General features: G+C 39.4%; 1 protein-coding gene across 1 annotated transcript; it reads right to left on the bottom strand.

Annotated features, from left to right (window-relative positions):
- Positions 1 to 8,498: 8,498 nt before the first annotated feature.
- Positions 8,499 to 21,967, bottom strand: rpf2 (ribosome production factor 2 homolog). The gene is made up of 10 exons (XM_047387382.1): positions 21,800 to 21,967; positions 20,081 to 20,213; positions 18,466 to 18,503; positions 12,689 to 12,728; positions 12,522 to 12,603; positions 12,336 to 12,412; positions 11,999 to 12,098; positions 11,802 to 11,904; positions 11,522 to 11,666; positions 8,499 to 8,971 (listed from the first exon to the last, which is right to left on the bottom strand). The coding sequence occupies exons 1-10, from the start codon at positions 21,820 to 21,822 to the stop codon at positions 8,786 to 8,788; spliced, it is 927 nt and encodes a 308-aa protein (XP_047243338.1). The 5' UTR covers positions 21,823 to 21,967; the 3' UTR covers positions 8,499 to 8,785.
- Positions 21,968 to 23,043: the final 1,076 nt, after the last annotated feature.

The raw sequence follows: 23,043 nt of genomic DNA, 5'->3' as shown, positions 1-23,043 counted from the left end.
TGCAAGTGTACCTAGAAGAACTGATGCTGTTTTGAAGGCAAAGGGTGGTCACACCAAATATTGATTTGCATTTTGTTGATTGATGAAAATAAATGAGTTACACTTCAATTTTTGAAAGCATTCTTTGTTTACAGCATTTTTTCACACCTAACTAAAACTTTTGCACAGTACTGTAGTTATTTAAAATTCACTAGTCGGGACACTTGTCTGTCTATGGACTTGCAGAATTTTAAAAAGAAAAATGAACTTTGTATGGGCACCATGCACAGAGGCCATAGTCCTGGACACAGTAGTCCTGAGTTCGATTCTCGCTCTCGGGCCGTTTGCTGCATGTCTTTCTTTCTCTGTCCTGTGTGATTGCTGTACGACAGAAGCCAATAGTGCCAGAAAAAGGAGAACTGGGACTCCCTAACTTCATCTTCTGTCAGTTGGCAGTTAATGTTCCTGAAATGACTGGGCAAATCCAGACAGGCTATGCAGTGCTAGGAAAAAGTTTTTGCTCCCAAACAGATTTCTTTAGCTTTTTTCTTTTTGTTACACTTAAATGCATCAGATTAATAACCAAATCTCAATATCAGACAAAGATAACCTGAGTTAGTCCAAAATGCTGCTGTCAAGTGATGATTTTATTTGTTATGGGAAGAAAGCTATCCAAACCAACCTGGCTATATGTGGTAGTAAAATTGCCTTCCATGTTAGATCACAAATTATCTGTAATTACCCACAGTTTTTTGGTTTGATATTACTAGCTACATCCAAGCCTGATTATTGTGTGTACTGAACTATCAAGAAATCACTTAAATAGAGCATGCCTGACAATATGAAGCAGGCCAAAAGATCTTAAAAAGTTAAACATCATGATTGGATCTTAAGAAGTTCAAAAAAACATGATAAACAAAGTCATTGCCATTTATCAGACTAGAAAAGAGTTCCCAACAGTTAAACATGCTGGTAGTAGTGTTATGGTCTGGAGCTGCTTTGCTGCGTCAGGACCCGGATGACTTGCTGTAATCAATGGAAACACAGTACAGGAAGGTGATGGACCGCTTTGTGGTCCATCACCTTCCTTCCAGGTGATGGACCAGGTGGTCCTGGTGTAGAAACAATCATCTCATCTTGAACGTGACTAAAACAAAGGAGATGATTGTAGATTTTAAGAGAAACAGGAATAAGTCAAAAACTATTTATATCATGGGAGAAGAGGTGGAGGTGGTGGAGGAGTATAAATACCTCGGTGTTCACCTGGACAACAGACTAGAGTGGAGATGCAACTGTGAAGCCATCTACAAGAAGGGACAGAGCAGACTGTACTTCTTGAGGAAGCTTAGGTCCTTTGGTGTTTGCAGCAAGATGCTGCATATCTTCTATAAGTCTGTTGTGGAGAGTGTGATCTCTTCTGCCATCATCTGCTGGGGAAGCAGCATCAGACCCAGGGACTTAAAAAAGCTCAACAAGCTGATAAAGAAGGCTGGCTCTGTTCTGGGGACTCCTCTGGAACCTCTGGAGATCATTGTGGAAAGAAGGATTCTTCATAAAATGCAGAACATCATGGAGAACCCTGACCATCCTCTTCATGAGACTGTCCTACAACAACAGAGTGTCTTCAGTCAGAGGCTTCTTCAGATCTGCTGTAAGACGGAGCGCTACAGGAGATCCTTCCTGCCCACAGCCATCAGCATCTACAACGGCTCTTTGAGGAAACCTTCATAATATGAGCTATAACAACATTTAATTTACCTTTGGGATTAATAAAGTATTTTTGAATTGAATTGAATGAGTTCTGCACAATACCACAAAAATTCCTGAAGCATAATGTCCGGTTTTGAGTTTCTTACCCAAAGTTCCAGGACACATGGGGGATGCAATAGGGCAAGGATCCTAAGGGTTTTAAAGTGGTGTAGTCAAAGTATGTACTTTGATCTGAGATGCTGTGACGTGACATTAAACAGCCCATTTATGTTCAAAAAGCCTCCAATGTGGGTGAATTTAAACAGTTCTGAAAAGAATGGGCTAAAATTCCACCAATCAGGCAGAAAAGACTCATTTGCAGCCTGATTGCTTGATTGTTCGTGTTGCCAGAGGAAGCACAGCATGTTATTGATTTAAGGGGGCAATTACTGTCTCACAAGGGGCCTGATTGGTTTGGATAATTTTTCCCTTAATAAAGAAAATCATCATTTGAAAACATTTTAGTGTGAAAAAAAGAAGAAATCTGTAAGGGGGCAAAAAAAATCATTTTTTTACAGCGCTGTAAGTCCGACTACTGAATTCCATTTAGGACATGTCCCTTGTCTCCTTACTCGGTTCTTCTCTTTCTCCATGTTTTAGAAACATTTAGACAAGCCAGTGATCAGTGACACTTCTAAAAGGTGTCGGCTCAGATCAGGAAACATGTCAAACTTTGGAGTTTCTCACTTTATAGTCCAAGAGTAACTAATCACTTATTTCCACCTTCCACCCGGGGTGGTATTTTTCAGCTTTGGTATAGTTTCACTTTAAAGATATTTTCATACAGAACAAGCTATCATCATTTTAGCAACTGTCCACAAACTACAATGCAAAATCTGTTTACTGTGTTAGGGCAATTTTAATGCTATGTAGAAGGAAGAACTCTACAGTATACCTATACTGATCCTCCAACATGGCTTTATGACTTGATATTGCAATGCAAAAATGACTTCAGTGATGCAGATGTGACTGTTGTTCTCACTCAGACATCTTTATTGGTTTCTTTAGACCCCAACAAAACTAAAGCTATTAGATATAATTTCATCCAATCATGCCTAAAAATATTAAGTACTTTTGTTTTGGCTGTAACGATGGTTCATGTTGGGTTAAAATGGTAAATGGACTGAGTTTATAAAGCGCTTTTCTAGTGATACAACCACTCAAACGTTTTACATTATAGCCACACTACCCCAATTGTACTCACTAAAATGCACACATTCAGAATCAGAGAATCAGAATCAGAATCAGAATCAGAAAAGCTTTATTGCCAAGTACGTTTTTGGACATACAAGGAATTTGTTTTGGCGTAGTCGGTGCAATACAGTACAAATTAAAAAGTATAAACATATCTACAATATAATATAAATATATGTGCACAGTTTTAAGTGAGTGAGAGTAAATATAGAGCAGTATAAGATGCAAGAGCAATACAACAGTGCAGGTGATCATTGTGCAAGTAAAGCAGGAGTCCAAGCTGAGCGTTAATGTAACACATAGAGTTACAGGTTACAGGTGTCCTGTCAGCAAAAAAAGGGGGGGTGTGGGGGAAAGGGAGAGTGTCAGGGTGGTTTCCGGGCTTTGTTAACCAGGCTGGTGGCAGATGGGAAAAAACTGTTCTTGTGGCGTGAGGTTTTGGTCCGGATGGACCGCAGCCTCCTGCCAGAGGGGAGAGTCTCAAAGAGTCTGTGACCGGGGTGGGAGGGATCAGCCAGAATCTTCCCTGCCCGCTTCAGGGTCCTGGAGGTGTACAGTTCCTGGAGCGACAGTAGACTGCAGCCAATCACCTTCTCCGCAGACCGAATGACACGCTGCAGCCTGCCCTTATCCTTGGCTGTAGCAGCGGCGTACCAGATGGTGATGGAGGAGGTGAGGATGGACTCAATGATGGCTGTGTAGAAGTGCACCATCATAGTCTTTGGCAGGTTGAATTTCTTCAGCTGCCGCAGGAAGAACATCCTCTGCTGGGCTTTCTTGATGAGGGAGCTGATGTTTGGCTCCCACTTGAGATCCTGGGAGATGATGGTTCCCAGGAAGCGGAAAGATTCCACAGTGTCAATTGTGGAGTCACAGAGGGTGATGGGGGCAGGTGGGGCTGGGTTCTGCCTGAAGTTCACAACCATCTCCACTGTCTTTAGAGCGTTGAGCTCAAGGTTGTTCTGGCTGCACCAGTCCAACAGATGGTCCACCTCCCATCTGTACGCAGACTCGTCACCATCAGAGATGAGTCCGATCAGGGTGGTGTCGTCCGCAAACTTCAGAAGCTTGACAGACTGGTGACTGGAGGTGCAGCTGTTGGTGTACAGGGAGAAGAGCAGAGGAGAGAGAACACAGCCTTGGGGGGAACCGGTGCTGATGGTCAGGGAGTCAGAGACGTGCTTCCCCAGCTTCACGCGCTGCTTCCTGTCAGACAGGAAGTCAGTGATCCACCTGCAGGTGGAGTCGGGCACACTCAGCTGGGAGAGCTTCTCCTGTAGCAGAACTGGGACGATGGTGTTGAAGGCAGAGCTGAAATCCACAAACAGGATCCTGGCGTAGGTTCCTGTGGAGTCCAGGTGCCGGAGGATGAAGTATTTAAGATACCAATGCGAGAGGATAGATAGTTTTTTATACCACACCATAGACCATTAAAGTGATCTGAATGTTCTAATGGAAGCTTCAGTGCAGGATTGTCTAAACAGACAAACAGCTCTATTAGGGAAAAGCTGTTTCCAGACTTCTGGGTAACACTTGGTTGGATGACTGTCAGACCATGCTGAGAAGACATGATATATGTACTTTAAACAACGTTGTTCAAAAACACTGAGATTAAGTTTTAATAAAAATGGTGACACCTCTTTAATATTTTCAGATTTTGTAACATAAAACAATACAACCACCAACCTTCAATTAATTTTGTTGAGATTCTATGTGATAGACCAACACAAGGAAATGCATTATTGTGAAAAGGAAAGAAACTGATGAGTGGTGTACAAATAAAAAAAAACCTGTGGTATACATTTGTTTTCAGCCTCCTTTACTCTGATACCACTAAATAAAATGCAATAAACTGACTTTAGAGATCACCTAGTTAGTTTGTAATATAATTTGTGTCGATGCAGATGTTCTGTGAAGGCCTGAGAGGCTTGTTAGAGTACATCAGAGAACAAACAGGACCACGAAGACCAAGGAACACAGCAGATAGGACAGGGAGAACATTGTGGAGAACCTTAAAGCTGGTTTAGGTTCAAAAACAATATGCCAAACTGTGGACATGTCACTGAGCTCTGTTCAATCCATCATCTCAATATGGAGTGAGGATGGCTAATGTCCTCTACCTAAAGGCTGTGCAAGGAGAACATTAATCAGATGAGCAGGCACAGTAGCTCTGGAAGAGCTGCAGAGATTCACAGCTCAGGTGGGAGAATCTGTTGACCAAATAACTGTTAGTCATGTACTCCACAAATATGACCCTTTAGAATCATATTTAACAAAATTCAATTTTGACTACTTTATATAATTCTACATAAACAATGTAGGCTTTCATATTGTAATTTGCAGTAAAACATAAATAATATTGTTTTAAATTATTTCAACAATGTAAAAACATTTTAAAGTATAATAACTTAGAAACTTGAGCAACAAACCAAACATTTGTAAAAATGTGATAAAATAAGTCCATTAATTCAGTCAGGGATGCTATTAATAATAAGCTGGCCAACCATTTTTTAAAGCAATATAAAAACCAAAGAAGATGGACTCAATTTACTGAAAATAGCAGTCACAGAATGCATTACGTGTTTGGGACTTGACTGATATAGTCAGTACAACTGAGTCAGGACAAATAGTTTTTTAACAGTGTATTAGAATCTGCCTTTAGAAAAATGACAAGAAGAAAGCAGGAAGTCCAGATTGCCACAAGACATGTTGGGAGACAGGATGTGGAAGGTGCTCTAGTCAGAGATGACCAAAACTAAACGTAATGCCCTACATACTTACTAAGTAAGAAATCTAACACCTGGAAACACCATCGCCACTGTGAAAATTGTGGAAGTGGCAGTATCATGTTGTGGGGATGATTTTCTTCAGAAGGAAATGGAAGATGGTCAGGGTTAATGGAGATAAATACAGGTCCTTCTCAAAATATTAGCATATTGTGATAAAGTTCATTATTTTCCATAATGTCATGATGAAAATTTAACATTCATATATTTTAGATTTATTGCACACTAACTGAAATATTTCAGGTCTTTTATTGTCTTAATACGGATGATTTTGGCATACAGCTCATGAAAACCCAAAATTCCTATCTCACAAAATTAGCATATCATTAAAAGGGTCTCTAAACGAGCTATGAACCTAATCATCTGAATCAACGAGTTAACTCTAAACACCTGCAAAAGATTCCTGAGGCCTTTAAAACTCCCAGCCTGGTTCATCACTCAAAACCCCAATCATGGGTAAGACTGCCGACCTGACTGCTGTCCAGAAGGCCACTATTGACAGAAAACGCTGCACAACGAGAAGAGGTGACCGGACCTTGAGGAAGATTGTGGAGAATGGCCGATTCCAGACCTTGGGGGACCTGCGGAAGCAGTGGACTGAGTCTGGAGTAGAAACATCCAGAGCCACCGTGCACAGGCGTGTGCAGGAAATGGGCTACAGGTGCCGCATTCCCCAGACCTGGGCTACAGAGAAGCAGCACTGGACTGTTGCTCAGTGGTCCAAAGTACTTTTTTCGGATGAAAGCAAATTCTGCATGTCATTCGGAAATCAAGGTGCCAGAGTCTGGAGGAAGACTGGGAAGAAGGAAATGCCAAAATGCCAGAAGTCCAGTGTCAAGTACCCACAGTCAGTGATGGTCTGGGGTGCCGTGTCAGCTGCTGGTGTTGGTCCACTGTGTTTTATCAAGGGCAGGGTCAATGCAGCTAGCTATCAGGAGATTTTGGAGCACTTCATGCTTCCATCTGCTGAAAAGCTTTATGGAGATGAAGATTTCATTTTTCAGCACGACCTGGCACCTGCTCACAGTGCCAAAACCACTGGTAAATGGTTTACTGACCATGGTATCACTGTGCTCAATTGGCCTGCCAACTCTCCTGACCTGAACCCCATAGAGAATCTGTGGGATATTGTGAAGAGAACGTTGAGAGACTCAAGACCCAACACTCTGGATGAGCTAAAGGCCGCTATCGAAGCATCCTGGGCCTCCATAAGACCTCAGCAGTGCCACAGGCTGATTGCCTCCATGCCACGCCGCATTGAAGCAGTCATTTCTGCCAAAGGATTCCCGACCAAGTATTGAGTGCATAACTGTACATGATTATTTGAAGGTTGACGTTTTTTTGTATTAAAAACACTTTTCTTTTATCGGTCGGATGAAATATGCTAATTTTGTGAGATATGAATTTTGGGTTTTCATGAGCTGTATGCCAAAATCATCCGTATTAAGACAATAAAAGACCTGAAATATTTCAGTTAGTGTGCAATGAATCTAAAATATATGAATGTTACATTTTCATCATGACATTATGGAAAATAATGAACTTTATCACAATATGCTAATATTTTGAGAAGGACCTGTACAGGACAATCCTGGGAGACAAGTTCTCAGAGGCTGCAGAATACTTCAGAATGGGTGAAGGGGAAAGCCAGCTTTTTAGAATTTGAGCTCCCAAACCTTTTTAAACCTACAAACCACCTATTTATAAGAAATATTATTGCTGCATACCATTTTCTACTTCCAAGTTTGTGCAGACATTTATAGCAAACCATCTGGAGCATTTACTGGAAATATTTAAGAATATTTTCCTTTCTATAAAAAGAAACTAATAAACAGTGAACCTGCTTCCATCTGTTCAGGGATTAGATGGCTGAATCAGCAAGAAAGGCAAATGCGTTAAGATTAATTTGAAAGTACTTGTCATCATTGATAAAGCAGAACTTAATTTCATGCTGAGGCATATTGCAAATGAGTGTGAAAAGCCTCCAGTCTGCAGTATCTGCAGTGATTGGACACTGTTGTATCTCCCTTGGTTTACTGTCCTGATTTCTTCAGGAAGCTCCATCTCCTTTTAGGTTTTCATTCTTTTTTTGGGGGGGGGCTGCACGGTGGCGCAGTTGGAGATAGTGGGTCGCGGGGGAGCTGGTGCCTATGGAATAAGCGGTAGAAAAATGACTTTTTTTTTTACATATAAAATATTTTCAAAAATGTACTTGTACCTTAAACACATATTCTGATTGTGCAGAAAATGTAAAGAATCAAAAGCAAGAGGTGGTTTTGGAAGGAAGAAGCTTCGTTACATGGTGAATAGGCGCCCCCCTGTGGTGTGTCCAGGGAAAGCAATGCAAGTAAATATTGCTATATACCAGTTACAGCTGGTTACAGTTACAGATGTTGCAGAAGTCTGTATCTGATTGACTGCTTGTGGTTTGACACTAAATCAAAGTGGTATTTCATGTTTATGGACTTTTAGCATTTGACCATTTCTAGATGAAAATCTTAAATATTTAGACTGACGTTAAAAAAACCCTCTATTTATCAAAACACACCAAAAACATTTTCAATGCTTTTACTTTAGGACTACCTTACATTGAGACAAGCATGAACTGACTAACAGAAATCAAAGCGAATGATTTTACAATATTACAGATTCTTTTAAACAGTTTATGATTAGCATGTTTGTGCAGTAAAAAAACTCAAGGTCCACCTTGGATTGATGGTGACTTCTTCTAGGAGCAGGGACCCTTGTTTCCAACAACTAAATTGAAGCAAATAAAATTACAAAGCCTAAGAAAGTTGAGAAATTGTTTTATTGTTTTCCTTCTAAACAGGACATGAAATTATGGTTTGAACAGCTCTGTATAAAGAAAGAAGAACTGACTGAAATGTGACTAAAGAGTGATAATTAGGTGATGTCAGAACCATCCAACACCTCTAGACACATTCAGGACATCCTGACAGTCACATGACAAAAGACCAACATATCTGTCTCCAGTGGCCTGGAGGCTGCTCCCAGGCCATGTTCCTGTGAGGTGGTAAAGGCAGCCAATGAAATGATGTCCATGAATCTCCACAGGTTCAGCTCTCCACTTTGGCCACTTTGGGTTCCTGCCCCTCATGGCCTTCTTCGACCACTTCTCCCTTCCTCTTCCTCAGGCCCTTCATCTTTCGTGTTTGCAGCTTAGACAGATCCTGTTTCTGCATGTGCACCCGGCCAAATGTGGTCCCAAAAACATCATGAGAAATGTTCTTCTTCTTCTTTGGCTGTAGCAATAAAAGGAGCAGGTGTGTTAATATTAGAACTGTTTTTACTGTGGGTCCAGCTTCCTGAAGGACCTGTACAAGGTTTTCATTTTAATCTGAATCATGGGGTACCCTCTTCTGCCACCATGAGGACATTTACAGATACTTCACAGAAAATCTCACACTGTATTTGGAATAAAAACTTATAAACACCTATTATATACAATTTAGTCTACTTTTGAGAGAAACCCACTAAAAGTACCCTACATTTATAGGTGAAGAAACTAAAGGTTAATATTTGTGTTTTTTAGGTTTATTCTACAGCATGATGCTGCATATACCAGTCTCATCCTCTTCATGAGGCTGTTGTACAACAGACCTACAGGAGATCCTTCCTACCCACAGCCATCAGCATCTACAACGGCTCTTTGAAGTAACCTTCATAATATGAGCTACAACAACATTTAATTTCCCTTTGGGATTAATAAAGTATTTTTGAGTTGAATTACCACATGAACATTTAATAATTATTATATATTAAAAACATTAAAACAGAACAGTCACCTTTTATTTTTTCAACATTTAATTTACAATCCAAAAATCTGCTAAAGGCTGATTTATATTATTTCGAAAGTTGGTCAAATGTGACATTTATCCTATTAGAAATATATAAAGGCATTAATGCTCTAATAAAAATAATAGATATTAAAACCTGGTAATGAGGAGTTTCTGAATGAATTAAACAAAGTACCTTTCTGTCTTTGTAATGACTAAGTTAACAGCTGTTTATCCCTGTCTTCATATTGTCCTCTACTTCATTATATATTGCATTAATCTGGTTTTGAGTGAAGTTTTAATAATATTGGGAACTTGTTTTCTAAATCTACATTTAAAACCTTTATTCTTAAGTCTAAGGAGTAAAGATGTTTATATTTAAGGTATAAAGTACAACAAAATTAATGAGGTAAAGTGTATTAAGAAAATAAATAAACGTTAAACTTTTCACGTTTATTTAACGTTAAAAGTTTTGCAGCACTGTTAGATCTCAGTGCTGCATTTGATAAAAATTACAGACCTATATCCAATCTTCCATTCTTATCTAAAATTCTTGAGAAAATAGTTTCTAATCAAATGTGTGAGCATTTATACATCAATGACCTGTTTGAAGAATTTCAGTCAGGTTTCAGAGCTCATCATAGCACTGAAACAGCTCTGCTGAAAGTCACTAATGATATTCTTATGGCCTCAGATAATAGACTTGTGTCGGTACTGGTTCTGTTAGATCTCAGTGCTGCATTTGATACAGTTGATCACAATATTCTCTTAGAAAGGCTGGAATATGCTGTAGGGATCAGGGGAACAGCGCTAGGCTGGTTTAAATCGTATCTGTCTGACAGATTCCAGTTTGTTCATGTAAATGATAAATCATCTTTAAACTCCAGGGTTCATTGTGGAGTACCACAGGGTTCAGTACTTGGGCCAATTCTCTTTACTATATATATGCTTCCAATAGCTAAAATTATCAGGCAGCATAGGATAAATGTTCACTGTTACGCTGATGATACTCAGCTTTACTTATCCATGAATCCTGATGAACCCAACCAGTTAGATAGACTACAAGCATGTCTTGAAGACATAAAAACTTTGATGAATTAAAATTTTCTGCTTCTAAATTCAGACAAGACAAAAGTTGTCATCTTTGGACCGGAGTCTTTAAAAAAGAAACTGCTTAGTCAATCATTTAACCTGGACGGCATTAAATTGACCTCCCATAATAAAGTAAAAAACCTTGGTGTTACTTTTGACCAGGACATGTCATTTAAATCCCATATTAAACAGGTTTCTAGGATTTCCTTCTTTCTCCTCTGTAACATTGCCATAATTAGAAATATCCTGTCCAGGAGTGACACTGAAAAACTAGTCCATGCATTTGTTACTTTAAGGCTGGACTATTGTAATTCTTTACTATCGGGATGTCCACAAAATGCAGTTAAAAGCCTTCAGCTGATTCAAAATGTTGCAGCAAGAGTTCTGATGAAAATTAAAAAGAGAGATCATATTTCTCCTATTTTAGCTTCCCTTCATTGGCTCCCTGTTAAATCCAGAATAGAATTTAAAATTATCCTCCTCACATATAAAGCCCTGAATGATATAGCTCCATCATACATCAGAGATCTGATTAGTCCATATGTTCCTAACAGAGCACTTCGTTCTCAGACTGCAGGTTTACTGGTGGTTCCTATAGAGTCTCTAGAAGTAGAATGGGAGGCAATCCTTCAGGCTCCTCTCCTGTGGAACCAGCTCCCAGTTTTAGTCCATGAGGCAGACACCCTGTCTACTTTTAAGGCTAGGCTTAAAACTTTCCTTTTTGATAAAGCTTATAGTTAGAGTGGCTTAGGTTATCCTGAGCTATCTCTGTAGTTATGCTGCTTTCTGGGTGTGTAATAATTGTATTTATTGGTTTTACTTTGATTTCCGTTGAATTTACTGAGATGCTTCTGTATTATTAATTGTTTGAGGCGGGTTTAACACCCTACGCTCCACATGAAGAAACATGCAGACAATATTTACCTTCAGAGCTTTGGGCTGTTTGTGAGCCAGCTTGTACAAGTCATCTGATGCCAGGTGTGTTCTTCTCATGATAAAATCGAATGATGGGCCGATCTCTTCCAGCTCAATCCTCGGCGTGCGGCACCCAGACTTCTTTAACAGACACCTGCAGCCCCAACGTTACATCAACATCCCTGTTAGAATGGAGTCTCTTGTGTTTACTAAAAGCTATACACCAATCTTTTTGGCTCATGGTGTGACATCAGCATGATTTGCTCTAAAGTCGTTTTAGTTTTCTTGCCTGTAACTACGCATGTAGATTTTTCCTTCCAGGGCAGTGAAATGCAGAATGTGCTCCAAACCTGCGAGACGCACTGCAGACACAGTGGGGCCTCTGAAGAAGTCTGGGAGATGAAGAAGAAATACTTCAGCTCTGACTTCAGCAGAATAGTGCATGGTATGAAGGAGCTCCTCTGCTTCAGTGTGCTCAGTGCATACCTATGAGCAGGCTCTTCAGTCGTTTATATTCGTTGTCGGTATCAAAAGCTTCCCCAGCAAATACGAGCATCGGTTTGGTTCCTTCAGGAAACTTACTGGTCTGGAATCAAACATAAAGGCGTCATGTTTTGATTTGTTTCATTCATTCTAGCAAAGCTAAATGTTTGGCCCACCTATAATGCAAAGGGAAAATGGTTTAGTAATGCTTCGCTTAACTACAAAATGCTGGTTTTCAATCATTATGGAAATCTTCTAGTATCATTTTACTCAGATAAGAGACACAGTCAGACCTACAGAATCACTACATAGTACAAAGTAAATCCAACCAAACCATTACCTTGATCTCACTCAGGGAGACAAACTTCTCAATTCCAAGTTCAAACATATCCAGGACATGGAAATCAAACATTCGACCTACAACATACAAAACGGACCAATGAGACATTTGTCACACTGAACTAGAGTGCCAGGTTTTTTTCGATGCTGACGACACTCCAAACAGATAGCAGGGGTCCGAATTTACCAAATATAAAGTTGTTTGGCCGTTTCTTGTTGTGGGAGCCGAACAGAAACAGAGAACAGTCCGTTTTCTTGGAGAAAAACTCCTGAAAAAGAACCCACAAGGATCACCGTAAATAACACAAATGAAACTGTAAATGAAGCACTTCAGATAACAGTGACAAAACTTACCAGAGAGGTTGAGTCCTCAAAAGGCCGAGTTATATTCTTTCTGAAAACACAGAACATTAGCTCCATTAAGATAAAATCATCTGCTGAATATTAATTTAACATTTATTTGTTATGCTATGCAGCTATTAGCTGATATATAGCCAACTTAACTTAAACGTTAACTATAGAAATGTAAATTCAATTCAGTTTATTTATATAGCGCCAATTCACAACACACGTCATCTCAAGGCACTTCACAAAAGTCAGGTACATACATTCCAATTAGTCCTAACCATTGAACAGTGCAGTCAGATTCAGTTATTTATTCAAATTGGATAAAAAGTTTTTCTATCTAAGGAAACCCAGCAGATTGCATCCAGTCAGTGACTTGCAGCATTCACTCCTCCCGGATGAGCATGTAGAGACAGTGGACAGTCACTGGCGTTGACTTTGCAGAAATCCCTGGTCATACTGAGCATGCATGTAGCGACAGTGGAGAGGAAAAACTCCCTTTTAACAAGAAGAAACCTCCAGCAGAACCAGGCTCAGTGTGAGCGGCCATCTGCCACGACCGACTGGGGGTTTGAGAGAACAGAGCAGAGACACAAAAAGAACACAGAAGCACTGATCCAGGAGTACTTTCTATGGGAAGGAAAAGTAAATATTAATGGATGTAGCTCCTTTTGTTGTTTCACCTAGAACGAAAGAACAGATAAACTCTGAGCCAGTTTTCAAGGTTAGAGTCTGAAAGAGAGCACATAGAGTTAGTTACAATAAAAGCTCAGTCAATTTCCATGTCTAGGAGAGAGAAAGGGTTAAACACTGAAAGACAGGGCCATGTGGATCATCGGTAGAGGGTGAGCATTAAGTTGTTGGCAGCAGAAGCTTGGACAATGCCCCTCTCCAGAAAGGTGTCACAGGTAGACACAGAGTCAGGCCAGGTGTAACTTCTAGGAAGAGAAAAGAGAGAGAGCATAAAGTTAAAAGCTGAAATAACAGCAAATAATGCAAAATTGGAGAGTAGTGTGAGAATGTAGCGAAGAGAGTGAAAGTGGTCATTATGTCCTCCAGCAGCCTAAGCCTATAGCAGCATAACTACAGAGATAGCTCAGGATAACCTAAGCCACTCTAACTATAAGCTTTATCAAAAAGGAAAGTTTTAAGCCTAGCCTTAAAAGTAGACAGGGTGTCTGCCTCACGGACTAAAACTGGGAGCTGGTTCCACAGGAGAGGAGCCTGAAGGATTGCCTCCCATTCTACTTCTAGAGACTCTATAGGAACCACCAGTAAACCTGCAGTCTGAGAACGAAGTGCTCTGTTAGGAACATATGGACTAATCAGATCTCTGATGTATGATGGAGCTAGATCATTAAGGGCTTTATATGTGAGAAGGATAATTTTAAATTCTATTCTGGATTTAACAGGGAGACAATGAAGGAAAGCTAAAATAGGAGAAATATGATCTCTCTTTTTAATTTTCATCAGAACTCTTGCTGCAACATTTTGAATCAGCTGAAGGCTTTTAACTGCATTTTGTGGACATCCCGATAGTAAAGAATTACGATAGTCCAGCCTTAAAGTAACAAATGCATGGACTAGTTTTTCAGTGTCACTCCTGGATAGGATATTTCTAATTTTAGCAATGTTCCGGAGGTGAAAGAGGGAAATCCTAGAAACCTGTTTAATATGGGATTTAAATGACATGTCCTGGTCAAAAGTAACACCAAGGTTTTTTACTTTATTACCGGAGGTCAATTTAATGCCGTCTAGGTTAAGTGATTGACTAAGCAGTTTATTTTTTAAAGACTTCGGTCCAAAGACGACAAGTTCTGTCTTGTCTGAATTTAGAAGCAGAAAATTTAAAGTCATCCAAGTTTTTATGTCTTCAAGACATGCTTGTAGTCTATCTAACTGGTTGGGCTCATCAGGATTTATGGATAAGTAAAGCTGAGTATCATCAGCGTAACAGTGAAAATGTATCCTATGCTGCCTGATAATTTTACCTATTGGAAGCATATATATAGTAAAGAGAATTGGCCCAAGTACTGAACCCTGTGGTGCTCCACAATTAACCCTGGAGTTTAAAGATGATTTATCATTTACATGAACAAACTGGAATCTGTCAGACAGATACGATTTAAACCAGCCTAGCGCTGTTCCCTGATCCCTACAGCATAGTCCAGCCTTTCTAAGAGAATATTGTGATCGACTGTATCAAATGCAGCACTGAGATCTAACAGAACCAGTACCGACACAAGTCTATTATCTGAGGCCATAAGAATATCATTAGTGACTTTCAGCAGAGCTGTTTCAGTGCTATGATGAGCTCTGAAGCCTGACTGAAACTCTTCAAACAGGTCATTGCTGTATAAATGCTCACACATTTAATTAGAAACTATTTTCTTGAGAATTTTAGGTAAGAATGGAAGATTGGATATAGGTCTGTAATTTATTAAATCATCTCGATCAAGCGAATGTTTCTTAAGTAAAGGTTTAATTACAGCTAACTTAAAAGCCTGTGGTTCTGATCCATTGACTAAAGATAGATTAATCATATCTACAATGGGGCTGGTAATCAGAGGGAACACTTCTTTAAATAATTTGGTTGGGATTGGGTCTAACATACAAGTTGAAGGTTTAGAGGAAGCTAATATTTCTGATAACTCAGGAAGCTCCACAGGATCAAAACAGCCCAAACACAAATCAGGTTCTACAGTTATTTCCAATGTTGTCTCACTTGCTGAGGATGAAGTAATCATTTTCGGGAGTATGTCAAAGATTTTCTTTTTAATAGAATCAATTTTATTTAAGAAGAATCCCATAAAGTCATGGCTACTAAGAGCTAAGGGAATGGATGGCTCAACAGAGCTATGACTCTGTGTAAGTTTAGCAACTGTACTAAAGAGAAACCTAGGATTATTCTTGTTCTCTTCTATTAATGATGAGAAATAAGCTGTTCTAGCTTGGTGAAGTGTCTTTTTATACAACAGTAGGCTATTTTTCTAGATTAAGTAGGAATCCTCTAGGTGTGTAGAGCGCCATTTTCTCTCCAATTTTCTAACATTGTGCTTTAAAGTACCCAGCTCTGAATTAAACCAAGGAGCTATTCTCCTATTAATGATTACCTTCTTTTTCAATGGGGCTGTATTGTGTAATGCATCACGCAATGATGAAGTACCACTATGAACAAGATAATCAATTTGTGAAGGGGAAGAAACTAAATTATTGCCCTCCATTGTGCTTTTCAGTGATAATGAATGAAATTAAAAGTGGAACAGATTCTTTAAAGGTTGTTACAGCATTTTCTGATAATGATCTACTATAATGAAATTTTCTTTCAGGTGTGGAGTACTCGGTTAACTTAAACTCAAAGGTTATTAAAAAATGGTCAGACAGGACAGGGTTATGAGAAAATATTATTATGTCTTTACACTCAATGCCATATGTCAGCACAAGGTCCAGAGACTGAAGACAAAGGTGGGTAGGTTTGTTAATGTTTTGAGCAAAGCCAATTGAGTCTAAGATGGCATTAAAGGCTATATTTAGGCTCAGTTTCATTGTCAACATGAATGTTAAAATCCTGCACTATAATGACCTTATCTGCATTTAACACTAAAGCAGATAAAAGGTCTGAAAACTGATCTAAAAACTGAGAGTAAGGGCCTGGTGGACGGTACAAAATAACAAACAGAAGTGGTTTTAGTGCTTTGCAATTTGGATGAGGAAAACTAAGGATTAAATATTCAAAAGAGTTGTAGCTATTGATTGGTCTGGGACTAATCAATAAATCCGACTGAAAGATGGTTGCTACTCCTCCTCCTCGCCCAGTATTTCGAGGAATGTGAAAATTTAAATAATTAGTAGGAGTTGACTCATTTATAGTAACATAATCCTCTTGCTGCAGCCAGGTTTCTGTGAGGCAAAATAAATCAATCTGTCACAAATCAGGTCACTATCTAGCAAAGATAGATCTTATGTTCAGTAAGCCACATTTAATTGTTTTATTTTTCTTTTTAGTCTGAGTTGTGTTTATTTTTATTAGATTTTCATGATTTCCTCCTTTTACATTATTTTTTTATCTATTCAATTTTGGCCGTGGGCGAGACAGTGTTAAGAAGGTAATGCGCAGGTAGCAGTACAGAAGCTGTAGAGAAGAGTGTTAAACTACGACCCTGCTTCCTGGTCTGAACCCTGGGTTGTCAGAGTTTTGGAGAACTAATCAATTCGGCCAGATTCCTAGAAAGAAGAGCTGCTCCATCCAAAGTGGGATGGATGCCGTCTCTCCGGATCAGACTAGGTTTTCCCCAAAATGTTCGCCAATTATCAAACTGCAGTCGTGTCATTTGTAATTCGCATTCCTTACTTGTGAAACAAACAAGTTTGTAAACTTGCAAAAAAAAAAAACATGTTTTTAGCATTAAAAAATGAATATTTTATTCTAATGGCATAATTTCACTAGAAATGTTGGAAAAATCCGACCTTTTATTTGCCTACATTTATTCATCAGCAGGGGAAAAGAAATCCCATGTTAATTAATAATTGTTTTGAACAAAATTGAGGGAAGCTCAGTTATTAGTACCCCTGCTGGGAATGCATCCCCTTGTAGCACAGGACAGGTCTTGGTCTTCTCCTTTAACATTTCACAGGGTTGGAGAATGCATTTGACTATTCAGTCTCTCCCTAGATCGTCCAGAGTCCTGGTCCACTCCTCTTCAGTTCAGCCCACAGGTTTTCTGTAGGATTTAGGGTTGTAGACTGAGATGGCCATGGAAGACGGTGAATTTGTGGCCTGGAACCATTTCTGTATTGATTTGGCCCATTGACACATTTTCATAATGCCATGCACTAACATAGCTCTTCCCCCATATTTAACAATGGGTATGAGATGCTTTTCCACAAATTCTTCTTTTGTTTCACACCAAAACCCACGTGAGGTGTTTGTTACTGAAAAGCTCAATCTTGGTCTCATCTGACCAAAAAGCAAAGTTTCAGGTAAAAGGAATGGGGCTCATTCCTCAGTGATATTTACTTTAAAAAGGGACTGTACCAATAGGTGTGCCATTGATGACTTTGCTGAAAACATATTACGTAGTATTTTTCATCCAAATAGACACGACAAGAACCCTTGGTACATTTGATGGTCTCTTTGAGTAACGTCACTGTTCTTTTTGCCCACAACTGATACAGACCTAGGTGACTAAGATCAGAAACATCCGGGAACATGTTGGAGACATTTCCACCATGAAAAGGAATGTAGGGCTGCAACTAACAATTATTTTGCTAATCAATTAATCTGTTGACTATTTTTTCGATTACCCAATTATTAATCTGATAGAAGAAGGTGCTTAATAGGAGACCAGGTGAAGCTAAAGCTATGCCATTTGAGGAGTTCTGGATGGAGCATATTTTCAGACAAAGATTTTTCATCTTAAATGCAAAATGTATATATTTCTTGTACAGTTTTGACTTAATTATTGCCCTGAGTGGGTTGTTCTTTCAGCAAATGACATGTTGACATGAGTCTGTATACTCCAGTTAACCATTATTCCATTACTAAATTAGTTGACGATTTTTTCAATAATCAATTAATCACGATTAATTGCGTCAGCCCTAAAAGAGAGTACATAATCATTTGCAACATTGTCAATGTAATATTCAACAATATTGCAATGTTGTCTTTTCCTAAAACCATGCAGCTTCAATAAGATTCAACAAGCAGTTAGGAAATTCCAGCTATGTTTGATTTATGCTCCTAACAGTGTTGGATCTATCATTAATAGGTTTGTGGGATCACTTACTTTTTGTACAGCACCGCATTTGGTTTCTTCAAGGAATACTACAAAAAAAAAAAAAAAAAAAAAACACTTCTGTGAGATCATTTAACATGCCAGTAGTTTGCTTTTATGTAATTATTGCTTAAATTGTTCACATCCCACTAATGTGGCTACAGGAGAAAAATACCGAGATCCACATCTTACATGTGCTTTCTACACATGAGACCTACAGGGGTTGGACAATGAAACTGAAACATCTGGTTTTAGACCACAATAATTTATTAGTATGGTGTAGGGCCTCCTTTTGCGGCCAACACAGCATCAATTTGTCTTGGGAATGACATATATAAGTCCTGCACAGTGGTCAGAGTGATTTTAAGCCATTCTTCTTGCTGGATAGTGGCCAGGTCACTACGTGATACTGGTGGAGGAAAACATTTCCTGACTCGCTCCTCCAAAACACCCCAAAGTGGCTCAATAATATTTAGATCTGGTGACTGTGCAGGCCATGGGAGATGTTAAACTTCACTTTCATGTTCATCAAACCAATCTTTCACCAGTCTTGCTGTGTGTATTGGTGCATTATCATCCTGATACAAGGCACCGCCTTCAGGATACAATGTTTGAACCATTGGATGCACATGGTCCTCAAGAATAGTTCGGTAGTCCTTGGCAGTGACGCGCCCATCTAGCACAAGTATTGGGCCAAGGGAATGCCATGATATGGCAGCCCAAACCATCACTGATCCACCCCCATGCTTCACTCTGGGCATGCAACAGTCTGGGTGGTACGCTTCTTTGGGGCTTCTCCACACCGTAACTCTCCCGGATGTGGGGAAAACAGTAAAGGTGGACTCATCAGAGAACAATACATGTTTCACATTGTCCACAGCCCAAGATTTGCGCTCCTTGCACCATTGAAACCGACGTTTGGCATTGGCATGAGTGACCAAAGGTTTGGCTATAGCAGCCCGGCCGTGTATATTGACCCTGTGGAGCTCCTGACAGACAGTTCTGGTGGAAACAGGAGAGTTGAGGTGCACATTTAATTCTGCCGTGATTTGGGCAGCTGTGGTTTTATGTTTTTTGGATACAATCCGGGTTAGCACCTGAACATCCCTTTCAGACAGCTTCCTCTTGCGTCCACAGTTAATCCTGTTGGATGTGGTTCGTCCTTCTTGGTGGTATGCTGACATTACCCTGGATACCGTGGCTCTTGATACATCACAAAGACTTGCTGTTTTGGTCACAGATGCGCCAGCAAGACGTGCACCAACAATTTGTCCTCTTTTGAACTCTGGTATGTCACCCATAATGTTGTGTGCATTTCAATATTTTGAGCAAAACTGTGCTCTTACCCTGCTAATTGAACCTTCACACTCTGCTCTTACTGGTGCAATGTGTAATCAATGAAGACTGGCTACCAGGCTGGTCCAATTTAGCCATGAAACCTCCCACATTAAAATGATAGGTGTTTCAGTTTCATTGTCCAACCCCTGTAGATCTACAACTAAAAGCCTAATTCTGACAGTTTTATTCAGTTGATGTTACAATGATTTATTCATAATATGGAAATTCACAGAAAAACAGTAAAAAACTTTAACTTACTTAATAAATTCATCAACAGGAGGGTACTCACTATGTCTTTGAGGGCCGTAGTGATGGTCTGACTGGTGTTTCCTCCTTTCATGATCATGGTGCTCCTCACATCCTCAATCAGTTTGGGTGCTCTGCTCTCCAAGAAACGCTTTGAGCGCTTTGTCTTTGGTTTTCTGAGGAGACATAACGAAAGGCAAGATTAGGCAAAGGTACCAGACTACCAGAGTGCTGCATTATGGTTATGGCCAGATGTTTAAGCAAACACGCATTTACAACTCATAGTTTTATTTATTTTATTTTTAAGGAAATGGTAATAAAAAAAACAGTTTTTAGCAAATACATCAGATTTTTCTGAAGTACTATCCACAAGCTACTTTCCCTCTTAAATCCAATAGAAGAAGTCAACGTGTACTTACTTTTCATTTAAAAAAAACTTGCATTTTGACTTTATCTTTGGCAGCACGAAATTTGTTGAAATCTGCCAACTTGAGGTTTGACAAAATAATCTTAGAAAATACTAAAGGACCAGATCATTGTGATTATATCCTGATATGTAAAACCTGAAGGTTAAAAGAGATTTTATGTTGGTCTTCAACTTTAGTCCAGTTAAGTGACGCTGCCGAGGAATTTGGTGGGACATCCGGGATACTCCAGCGACACATTCTGGCTAATTCTGGTGATCCTAAGCGGTTTCCAACCCAGAAGAAATGCCCCTGCAGCGAGATCTGGGTCTGCCCTGGGGTCTACACCCACTGGGATGTGCTTGGGAGGCTTCCTTAAAAACAGACTCCATTTGTTGTGGAGGAAGCGGTGCCTCTACTTTAAGTGCCCCCCCTGGTTTTCACTCAAACTCTGATGCTGAGTCTGGCCAATTTATAGAGGAAGCTCATGTCCAGGTAGCTGGGAACCTGTTCTTTTGGTAAACATCAAATACCTTATGACCATGAAAAAGAGTTGGAATGTTAACAGATTGGTAAATTGAGAGCTTCTGGTTTTTACTCCGCTATTTCGATGAGTTTCCATCACTCATGAACAGGACACCAACATGCTCGAACCTTTCCATATGAGGTTAATCAGACCCTCGAACCAATGAGAGTAATATTCTGTTTTCAAATAGAGAACCATGGCGTCAGATTTGGAGAAACTGACCCTCATCCCCAGAGCCTCAAACTTGGCTCCAACTTCAAACCTTCCAACACTTGGCCGAAAGGGTCTTCTCTAAGGTCACTGCTGATCCCTTTCCACTCTGGCACTGTGTTGACAGACTTGACTATAATGTCAACCTGCAAACTGTCAAAACTCCTGTTTTTATAGGAGATCACACAGTTTATGATCAGTTAACGGACCACTCATCAAAGCGCTTCACATCTCATCGTTCTGAATAAAAATCTGAAGACAATACATTTTCACCACTTATATCGTTTTAGAAACCAGTTTGCCATAACTGTAAGTATTACAATCGTTTAGAGAAAACATTGTCAGACACATACATAACTATCACATATCTTAAGTAAAGCCACTTCCGTTTGGGCTCGATATTTTTCGGATCTAGAGATTAGATACAATTCCTGAATGTGGTCTTAATTCCACCGGTGTGAAACATTAGCTACTAATTACAGCAAGAGTAAGCTAACTGGCGAGCAGGTTAGCATAAGCTTTCTTTCAAAGCAAGTTACACCAACGTGGAAACTCTTTTAAAGAACAAACACACATTTAAACCCAACAACTTTCCATGAAACAGTTCTTATGGTTTACTTACACTATTCCGTCTAACTGCGTCATTTTTTAGCCTTTTAATGTCTGTTCGGCGCTGCTGCGCTCGTGCTGCTCCTCCACGTGAAACCTTGCACCAGAAGACAACAAGAAGTGTTTCTTTTTTGCTCCTGCATTTTTGGCTAATATCCATCCTCCATCTGTGTCACTGCCATCTACTGTCAAGGCTCAACACTGCAGTTAAATTCGCAGTTTTACCCAGACAAAGAAATACCGGTTTGTCAGAATAACAGTAAACAGTTCACATTCTGTCCATCAGAGGGCGATATGGTCTTTTTCATTAAAACTGCTGTTGGTAACTCGATCTTTAATAGAAAGACGTTGTATTGTATGGTCTTAAATTAATTTTACTTACTAGTTTATCATGTTGACACACATGATTCACTTTAGTCCGCTCTTATATAAAAAGTTAAATCTATTTAATTCGGACTAGTTTGACTAAAATTAGCCTTGCCAAATACCTTGATCTAGGACGTTTTCACATTTTATCACGTTACAACCACAAACGGGCAAATATGTTTTAATTGGATTTTGTTAGACCGCCATAACGTAGTGTATAGTTGTGAAAAGGAAGAAAAACTCTATATGGTTTGTTAACTATATGTTACAATGATAAATACTAGAAAGTGGAAGCACTTTAGAGAGCTGACAACTCCAAGGAGAGAGATGCTCTGAAAAGTGTAAAAATAAAATAAAGAGCTATAATTTAGAATACAGGACACGTGTTGACATTCATGACAGGACAATTAAAAAACAAAATAAAACTCAAGTATGACTTGTCTGAAAGAACAGCACAGCTTGCAATAAAGGCATTTAGAATACAGAGACAATCTTATAGACAGATGCCAACAAAGTGGACATGTATGGACATAATGCACACAGCTGTAAACATAGTGGCAGAAGGCTGATTTGGGCTATTTTGCGGCCATAGGACCATGAAACCTTTCAATTCCTCAGTTGTTAGTGATTTTGGGATAATCCCAAAGAGCAAATCTATACAGAAAACCTGAAGAGGAGATGTGTTTAGAAGCCTAGTGACTCCTGATGTTAAGATACTAAGATACTGTGGAGTGACCTTTAGAGAGCCATTCATAAACCTCATCAGGCTGAAGCAAGTTTTGAACTGAGGGCTGAGCCAGAAGTCCTGTAGTACTTAGAAGAACTGATAAGCTCAAATGAAAAGTATTATACAACCCTTCCCTAACTAGTTTGTCTTCTGGCAGTTTTTGT

The sequence above is a fragment of the Girardinichthys multiradiatus genome, chromosome 15 (genome assembly GCF_021462225.1).
Source record: "Girardinichthys multiradiatus isolate DD_20200921_A chromosome 15, DD_fGirMul_XY1, whole genome shotgun sequence".
Classification (NCBI taxonomy): Eukaryota; Metazoa; Chordata; class Actinopteri; order Cyprinodontiformes; family Goodeidae; genus Girardinichthys; species Girardinichthys multiradiatus.
Note: the sequence above shows the minus strand (reverse complement) of the source record. Positions and strands in the feature narration are given on the sequence as shown.